The sequence below is a fragment of the Oculina patagonica genome, chromosome 1, assembly GCF_052425735.1.
Source record: "Oculina patagonica isolate OP01 chromosome 1, crgOcupat, whole genome shotgun sequence".
NCBI lineage: Eukaryota > Metazoa > Cnidaria > Anthozoa > Scleractinia > Oculinidae > Oculina > Oculina patagonica.
Genome location: NC_135758.1, coordinates 22,519,463 through 22,529,212, shown reverse-complemented (window position 1 = coordinate 22,529,212; position 9,750 = coordinate 22,519,463). Strand labels below are relative to the sequence as shown.

At 40.1% G+C, this 9,750-nt stretch overlaps 1 protein-coding gene and 1 non-coding gene across 2 annotated transcripts in view; both read right to left on the bottom strand.

The window, feature by feature from the left end:
* Positions 1 to 3,780: 3,780 nt before the first annotated feature.
* LOC144637195 (uncharacterized) overlaps positions 3,781 to 9,750 on the bottom strand; it is a 6,522-nt gene continuing 552 nt past the window's right edge. Inside the window, exons 2-6 of the mRNA XM_078496355.1 lie at positions 8,253 to 8,882; positions 6,712 to 7,146; positions 6,024 to 6,184; positions 4,777 to 4,861; positions 3,781 to 4,102 (exon numbers count right to left, since the gene is read on the bottom strand). Of these exons, the coding sequence (XP_078352481.1) occupies positions 3,891 to 4,102; positions 4,777 to 4,861; positions 6,024 to 6,184; positions 6,712 to 7,146; positions 8,253 to 8,832 (1,473 nt within the window). The 5' untranslated portion in view covers positions 8,833 to 8,882 and the 3' untranslated portion in view covers positions 3,781 to 3,890. The remainder of the gene's footprint in view (positions 4,103 to 4,776; positions 4,862 to 6,023; positions 6,185 to 6,711; positions 7,147 to 8,252; positions 8,883 to 9,750) is intronic.
* Positions 8,034 to 8,107, bottom strand: Trnat-agu (transfer RNA threonine (anticodon AGU)). Its single transcript has one exon. It is a non-coding gene; the product is annotated as a tRNA-Thr (tRNA).

Genomic DNA, 9,750 nt, shown 5'->3' with positions numbered 1-9,750 from the left:
AGATAAATCAAAGTTTAAACTGGAGAAAAAATAACTGTTGTAAAAAAGAACAAAAACCTTACAAAGCGCTTGTAATAATTACAAAACCTTTTACAAATGTTAAACTGAAATCAAAATTTGCGCTTATCCCGGATTTAACGTGACCCAGGACAGGCATGCATTTTTTTCATGATACCGGAGACTCTTTCGACGGTATATATAGCGCACACTTAGTCTGGGAAATCTACTCGGAAATCATTTAAAAGTAAATTTGTGCATAAACACAAACTCCATTTAGCGGTCACTTCTATTATGGGATGGGGACACACTGTGTGTGTTATTCCAATCGCTTGATTTTCGTAATCTATAAAAAAAATAGACATCTGACTTTTACTAGGCATTTGGGTTGAGTAAAATTATATTTTATGCCCTTCAATCCCGTTTCGACGGGTTCATCTTATATTATCTTATCTTATCTCTTATCTCTTCTTATCTTCATCGACGTACCCGCACGCCGAAAACTATCCCACATCCCGCACGCGGAAAACTGTCCTGTATCCCGCCCACAAAATTTATTAGATCCCGCATCGCGCCTCGATTTAAGATAAATTACTGAATCATTTATACCTTTGTAAAATAAGGATTTAACCCCTAAAAAGGTCTGCGGGATTTCGCGCGGAAGTGCTTTGTGGAGTCGCGAACGCGAGCGGCAAAAATAAAGATACTTGAACTTGCGAAGCCGCGAGGAAATTTCGTCGGCGGCGGTGTTCCTCGTGGCTGCTCTCGTTAGCAGGGCGCACATGAAATCCCGCCAGTTACAAGTATGCAGGTTAAGGAGAATTAGTGGAAAACACGGGGCCGGGGTCCCGGGGTCCCGGGGTGTGGAAAACGAGGGGTCCCGGGGTCTGTAGAAAACATGGGGTGTGGAAAACCCGGGGTGTGGAAAACGCGGGGTCCAGGGGTCTGTGGAAAACGGGGGGTCACGGGGTCTAAAAATAAAAAGATCTAGACGGTGAAAAAATTTTCTGGCTAAAAAGACATGTATAATATATAGTTTATCACCAAAGTTAATACATTCGTAAAACGTGTTTCCTTGCATTGAAAGCCTATTATTCATGTCGAAAGCCATTCAAGTTTGTGAATCATATACCGTATTTACTCGAATAAGCGCCGCGGCGCTTATTAAATTTTTTGCATCTCAAGTGCGGCGCTTATTCGAGGGCGGTGCTTATTTAAAATTTGGACGCCATAAAGAATCTTATCTTTTACAGTAATTGGAAATAGTGTCTTTTGATTGTCAGTCTTCGTCTCTTGCTGAAGAAAGAAGTAGCGCTAGCTGTCTTGGCGAAGTTCGCGGCCTTCACAACATTTACAGAGCTGTGTATTGCAAGAATGTAGGATAGAAGAACTAATGGGCGAGCGGTAAAACAATAACATTGAACTGCAAAACATCGCTTTCAGTGATGAAAAAGAAATTTCCAAGTTTGTTTTAGAGTTGCTTTGTAGTGCTGTTACTAGTTAAACGGAATTCCTCAAATAAGCGCCGCATCGGGACTGCGGCGCTTATTATCTTTTTTGTCCCAAATGCGGCGCTTATTCGAGGGCGGCGCTTATTCGGGGGCGGCGCTTATTCGAGTAAATACGGTACTTGTCTTTGCGATCCTTTTGAATATCGTATTTTTTTCATTTTAAAAAAAGAAACTAAATATGAGTTATATACATTTTATTAGTTGGAAATAATTTTTTGCCAAAAAATAACCTACAAATTTTTATCCTCAATCCGAAAAAATTTAGACAAACGACGCGCCAACATCGTCCATGACTGGCACTGCGCTGACTTTATTCACCTAGTTTCATTCATAAATCGGCGTGCGGTGCCGTGGTTTTGGCAGTACCGAGTATTTAGGATGAGGAATATCTGTCACGACAATCTCAAATGTGAACGCTTTTGTCACTTCACGCCTGGATTACTGCAACTGATTACTGGAACTATTAAAGCGGAAAGAACACATAACTCCCACCCTCAAGGACCTGCACTGGCGTTCTGTCAAATCACGCATCGTTTTTAAGTTAATTGTCATTCACCAACCTACCAAACTTGTCTTTTTAACGCCTATAAACCAGCTCGTCCCATTCGATAATCTGGCCAATTACTCTTACAAATTCCTGACGGAAAACATGATGTACATACGGTCAAAGATCCTTTTTTTTTACGCCCCTAAACTATGGAACGACCTACCTTTTCATATCACTGAAAGAGTCTGAGAGCATAGCGATTTTTAAAAAGAACCCTAAACATGGCAAGCCGCTAGTAACCGTTTTCAAAACAAATTCAACTTTGGAATAAAAAATACGTGGGACCCCGTGTTTTCCACAGACCCCGGGACCCCGCGTTTTCCACACCCCGGGTCGACCCCGGCCCCGTGTTTTCCACTAATCCGGTTAAGGACATCATAGCCCCACACGCACACTTGACTTTGTTAAATTTAACTCTAACACACCGCGAAAATATTTCATTCGTGTAATGTCTTTCGTATCCTTTACGTCATTCATTCCATATGCGGATTTTTATTGGATTTTTTTTTTCTCGCTAAAGAAAGCAATTGCTTCGATTCTTTAGACAGTATCAGAAAATCATTTCATTCGTGTCATGTTTCGACCACTTTTATGAAATGAAACGGTTTCAGATGTTTTTTAAAACCTAAATGTTTGGTGACTTTACTGTTCACCTTCATCAGAGTTCTCCTTGAACAGTAAAGTCACCGAAAATTAAGGTTGTAAAAAACTGATCGGCTTAAAAAACCGTTTCATTTCATAAAAGTCCTATGCCGATCGCAATACTGGTTCCAGTATTTTCGACCACAGTTTAGATAAACATATATGGTCTTAAATGCTTCAAGCCACGTAAACTAGTTCTGTATTTGACACATTTCCGGCTGACAAACTTCAAAGGCAAAGTTTGACTGTTTTTATTATCGTGTTTTAATTCAGCAGTATTAAGGACCATTACCTTCATTCAGTCTTAAATCTATTTTACAGGAGAACTTTATCTCTTATAAAATTAATCTTCAGTATTCGGTTATGTTGCGTATAGCTTTCTCGTTTCCATGGCCCGCCATTTCTATAAAACAGCCCAAAACAAGGCTGGCGGACTTTGATTATTCCAACTTAATTAGAGTCATATGAGTCTAAGAAAACTGCCCACTTTGTCAGGCAAGGAGAACATCGTCATGATCTTTGTTATTTGTCACTCTCTTGGCGTACATTATAGTGGATACATACACAAATATGATTTATGACCGTCGAGTCGTAAACCAAAACCAACGCTTGTTCAATCATAAATAAGATGAAATACAAACGAGCCAATGCGCGAAATGCGCGAAAGTGTATAAACAAGTCAACCACTGCCGAGGAAAAATTGCGTTTCTGAGCCAACTCACAACTGTTCATGGGTTTGCACGTTGTTGAGAAAGGGATTTTTCTCTTTTTCTTTACTGTAAGGGACAAAACCAGAATCAGTGCTGTTTTCCCGCGCTTTTCGACGCTTGGCTCCAGATGCATGTTTTTTTTTTTTGCTTTTAGTTCTGATTGGTTCATTGCATTATTTCCGTTTGCTGTGATTGGCTGGATGTGATTTCTTTGGTTTTGGTTTTAGTCACGAGAAACCCGGTCGTGACTGATCCATCGGGCAAATCGGCATTCATCTTTTTTCATTAGACTAAATCTGAATAGCTAAATCTTCTCCCCTCATCGACTTCACCAGGAGAGCGTGGTGCTAGCCTTGAGCTTGTAATCGTCTCCCAGCCACTAGATGGATTTCTGTTCAGTGTTCCCGAATTAACTCCTTCAAGCGTTGCAATATACCCAACTGCTCAGCTTCCAACTATTTTCTTTTCCACCACTCTCTTTGTTCATCTGTTTGCGACAGTACAACGAATGCTTGACTTTGTGGTACTTTCATAGCGTTTCCAAATTCCGTCATCATTGTAATATACTTGTGTGCACTCAGAGTTCACAGCCAGAACCTCAGCACCCCGCACTTGAGGAGTGTTATCCAGCACAGAACGTACAGTTATCACGCCACCCCAGGCACAGCGGTCAATGTTAAGGTAATACCGGGCCCCTACAAAAAAAATAAGTTTAATAATACATTAATCAATGCCTTTTTGGTGACACACGCAGTGTCACGAAGTTTCGATTACCCTTTGACATGATATCTTTAAGTGGGTTCCATTTGATTAAACCAATCAAAATTAACAACTTGGGAGTCTGACTCGTCCCCAGTCGTCTCTTATTCGAAAAATTGCAAGACGCAAAGGATGTTTTTCATCCTTCCCATGATTCCCTCAGTGTTCAGCGTCCTAAACTCAAGACGGACTCAAAAGACGACTGGGGGCGAGTCAGCCTTGGGAGTGGACATGTTAACTCCGTCAACCACAGTGACACTTGTGATTAATTACAAAAACATCAGAAAGACAAAGAAAAAAGTCAAAAGGATGCAAAAGTAATTAAAAAAACTGTCGAGTGCATGTCAACGGAACGGTGCACAGTACTGCAAAAATAAAATCGATTTGAAACATCAAGTACGTAATATAACGTCGAGACAGAACCAATTCTTTTTTCTTTCATTTTTTTTCTCGTCCACAACATTATTATCAATCCTGGTTATGATGCTCTGATGTTTCTTGGCAGTTTTGGTCATTTTATTTCGAGTGACTTAGTTTCGGGGTCAGTTAGTCGTTACATGTGCAATCTGTGTTTTTTTACATCCAGGACTGCACATAAAATGTGAAATACCTGAAACATTGATTGGTTGAAAGTTTAGACCAAGCTTGGTTTTTAATTTCTCCCAACTGAACTCAACTCCATTCACTGTTGGTGTCTAAAATGAGACAGAATAATAAAGCAGACATGAAAAGACACTTAGCTTGTTTCCAACTTAGTAGCAATTGCAACTGGCAAACAAAAATGTTTATACCAGGCTATAGTCCAGTCCTTGAATCCTCTCTTCCGTGCACCCTTTATAGGGGTTGAACCCAGGCGTGTGAAAAGAGAGTTCAGAATAACTTGTATGCGCATGCGCCAGTTTTTCACCCGAAATCAGGGGAAAACCATATTTGGCAGCACTTTTTAGAACGCCTGTGCACAGATGACGAGTTGAACTATGTGACCGTGTACTAAAGCAGGATCACCAGGAAAACTAAAAGCTAACGGTCAAAACACAAATCGCTATCTGTCAACTATTTCTGGTATTTTGTACCTGTTCATTGAATTTGTTTTGGATGCAATTGAGCGCAGTTTTTTTTCTTGCATTTATTCACGCGCTTGGTCGTGTAGTTGAATCTGTCACTCGAGCACCCACCGCTCCCAAGCAATTAATGCCACACTCCTCGTTTCTTATTGGTTTATTCTGTGCATGCGCATGCAAGTTATCCCGTACTCTCTCTTCTCTCGCCTGGGTTCAACCCCTACAAAGGGCGTGTGGAGGAGGGAGTTCAGGGACTGGACTAACCAGGCTATGATGTTGTAATGACAACCATTTATTTTACGATGATAATCAATTTTTGGTTCACCACAAATTGACGTACATTCAATATATACCAACTGAGTTGGGTCAACTCTTCTGCAAGACGACCCATCTTAGCAGTTTTGTTTGAAACCGTAGTGAACATGACTTACCGGAAGTCAGTCGTAAGGGTAATAATAATGTTCTGTTTCTGTCATGATGCACCCATCACCTTCTCGTGCATTGTCAGAACTTGAATCACAAACTAACAGTAGCTTCACAAACACATAACATTGTTTACAATCTCCAGCCAAAAATTTTGAGAAAGATACCATGTTTAAATAGCAAAATTGAATATGCTGTTTGAGATACCATTCCCGGGTTCTCAGCATGTCCCCATATAGAAGGGGAGGGACAGGAGGGTAAATCTCCCTCCTCCCTATTTGTTGAGCCAATTTCTCCCTCCTCCCTATCCTGTACCTCCCCCCTCCTCCTCTATTCACAGTAAACCAAATAAGGGAGTCCCCCTGGGCTGTACCTGTTGATCATGAGTCTTGAAAACAAATGACAATGTGTGGCCTGGTATGCTTCCTCTCCGACAATACCAATAACGAAGCATAGATCCTCTGGAATAGTATTCATAAAGGAAAAGCAGAAGAATACCAAAGAGAACTACTAAAGGCAGTTTCCAATGGAGTCCTGAAACGAACAAGAAAAAAAATAGGTTTTATAAAAAAGAACTGACGGTCAGTTGGCCACTAGGTGGCAAGCAGACAGATTTAAAGACTGAAGTTACAGTTGGTTATTCAATCACTTACACAGCCTGATGATGGGCCCCTGGTGAAAAAAATCTTGCAAAATCTCAAACGATTTTCAAATATTTGATTAAAGATCCTTAATGAAGGGCTGAAAAAGAATTTACTTCCAGGTTGACTTTTAGACAGAGCAGCTGTCAAATTTTACTTGCTCGTGACAGTTGACTTAAATGGGCCCTTGCCTGTCAGGCAAGTGGGCATGAAAAGTTATTTATTTGCCCAGCACAAAAATCTACTTGTCCTGGATGACAGGACAGCACTTTTTGCGAGCCTTGATAAGTAAGGAACTTAAAGGATTGTAACTTGATTTAACTAGACATTTTCAAAGGAACACCCAGTTCATCAATGCTAAGTCATTACCCTGTCATTTAATTTTTTATTTCACTAATAGTTTCTAAGTAAATCATTTACCACTCTTGAAGAAGTTTATTTCTTTTGAAGTCATCTTGTCCATTCCTTGGGACAAACCAACCACTTTCCCTTCAAGAACCTCCTGTCGACTTCGAAGGCCTTTGCGTTCGTCTTCAAACCTGTCTCTAACCTGGTGTATAAGAGTTGCATTTGATGAAGCTATGTTTTCATTTTCCACCACCAACTCTTTAATCTTTAACTGATCTTCTTTGAGGTCATTGAGGCCACTTTCCAAGGCCACATGCTTGGCTTCAAGTCTTTTGATATCAAGTGCAAATAGTTGTGTCAAATTTTGAAGGTTGCTTCTTAATCCCTCGTGGTCCTGCATCCAGGTCTCTTTGTTTTCCTCAACAGAAGTAACTAATGTTGCCATTTCTTCTTGAACAAGCTTTAACACATCATTATTGACTGGCTGTCCAAAGCACATGTCAATTCCTATATTGTGTTGAAATACCATGTTCATTTTTATATTCATCGCAATTAAGTTATCTAAATTTTTGAGTAAAGTCACTTAGAAAAGAGCTAAATGAGAACATAAATTTGTCTTTGTTATTGCCTGATTTATCATAACACATGTATACACTTATTAGAATGGGCCACACCCAACTGTAGATCAAGCATCAAAGGGTAAACAGCTGACAAACAGTCTGCACTTTTTCTACTAAAGGTGCTCATGTGTTTTATTTTTGCTAAGAAATTGTTGTGTAAAAATATGTAAATATTTTAATGTAATGTAATTTAATGTAATGTAAAACTTATCTATAGTCGTCATTGGTATTGTTTGGTTTTATTATAAGCTTTGGAAGAAATTTCAGTTTACACATTGGCCGTGCAACATGCCGTGAATGCAAGTGTACAATTGCATTTTTAACACAAAAGGTGAAATTTTGGAGGTGTCATTCCTTTGACAGTGGAACTTCCTGTTTAAAAGATAGTACAGTCAAACCTTTTTAATACAGATACCAAAGGGACAGGGAAGCGAACAATTTACATATACAAGGGCGGATCTAGGGGAAGGGTGTAAGGGGTGCCACCCCCCCCCCCCCCGAGATGACCCAGGTCTTTCTAATACAACTGGTATTTTGCAAGAAAAGTCAGTTACGCCATTCCTTAGTGGTGCACCAGCTTCTAAGTAAAATCCTGGATCTCCCTCTAATATTGATACTGACCACACTGATAGAGACCCTTGCAGCTGTATGTTGCAGTTCAGATAACTTGGTGTCACACTAAAGAACATTACTGAGCATTTAAAGCAAATGAAAGATCATCGCAGTAATGTACTCAACTTGAGCAGTTGAGAAAAGCAAGCCTGAAAAAAATTCAGGCTTGAATGGGAATCGAACCCATGACCTCTGCGATACTAGTGCAGCGCTCTAACCAACTGAGCTATCAAGCCAACTGGGAGCTGGTCAATTGTGAGTTTGTAATATACCTGTGGATGGAGAAGATATGAAATTACTGAGCATGCAGGTAACATTTAAATCCCCCTTACAGGAATAAAAAGTTCTCAATGCAATACAAGGAAGCGCATAACCAGTTACCTCTGTTTCTCCATTCCTTTAAATCATCCAAAACCTTTGCCTCAAAAGTCACAGGGAGATTCAGTCTTTTGATCAGATTTTCCATAAGTTGAAAACACTTCAAGTAGTAGGCTTCAGTCCATGTTGGAAACTTACAGTGACCCCATTCATTGCGAACATCATTGCGCACATCCATTGCAATGATATCAATTCCATGGTAAACAAAGTTTGGTGCTCCACATAAAATGGAAAGGGCCGCAGATGAGTCTAATGATTCATCAAAACCTGTGAAGCCTGACATGAATGGTTTGACAAAGAGTTTAGTCAGGGAAACTTCATCTTTAACACTGTAATCATAGCTGTGGTGTGATGCTTGTGCTCTGTTGTTATTAATGTTTATGTAATTCAGACGCAGTGTAGAAGGAGGAAGGTATTTGAGATGAGAGGCAGATGTTTGTAGATGAATGTTGGTTGGTGGTTGTATCAAGTTCTGGTAGAGTTGCTGTAGTTCTTGTTCAATAACCTCCCTTATTGCTGGTGTAAGGACTTTTGAGAGGCAAATTCCTACCACTAACCACCTCTTCTCCTCATCTGTAAGCATATCTGCCTTAACATCTAACAAACTTCTAGACAATTAGTTTTCAAAAATTTCTGCGAAAAAATGAAAATATATGAAAAAGTTAGCAACACATGCTCCAACAGGTTATGCTGGGCCTATACTTGTGTTAGAAATTATAAAATGTTTGGGGAATAACGCACGATATGATTGGCCAGTTCGACTTTATTTTAGCTCCATAAAGGATGCGGCTTATGTCACGTGCGTGCTAGACATATCTAATAATAATATTAATATAACAAATGCCTGAGATCCATCATGGGCATCCACTGGCCAGAGGTCATAACAAATGAAGAGCTTTGGACAACAACTGAGCAGGAAAGGATCAACATCCAGATAAGAAGGCGAAAGTGGGGTTGGATTGGGCACACCCTCAGGAAAACAAACTGCAATGTCACCAAGCAGGCACTGAGATGGAACCCACAGGGGAAGAGGAGCCGAGGCCGTCCCAGAAACAGCTGGAGGAGGACGGGAGATGACGAGGCGAGCAAAGCAGGCTACACCTGGAGGCAGATCGAAAGGATAGCCCAAAACAGAACACGATGGCGAGCAGTGGTTTCCGTGGACCTATGCTCCATGGGGAGCGAAAGGGTTTAAGTCAAGTAAGTCAATAATAATTAAATAACAATAATAATAATGATAATAATGACGGGAGCATAATTGGAGTATAATACTATTGTGTCTATGCTACATACTACTATTGTATCTATACAGGAGAGGGGAAGAAGTTTTTTTCTTGAATGAAAATTTGCATTTCAAAATCTTTGGGTTTCTATTAAGACAGGAAACTGAGATTACTTTGGTCCATGCAAGTAAGCATAAAACTTTCTATGACATGAACCCCAAAATAAGTCCTTCAGTCACTCACGGCTCGGGAATCGTTTGCCTGGAAGTAAATTCTTT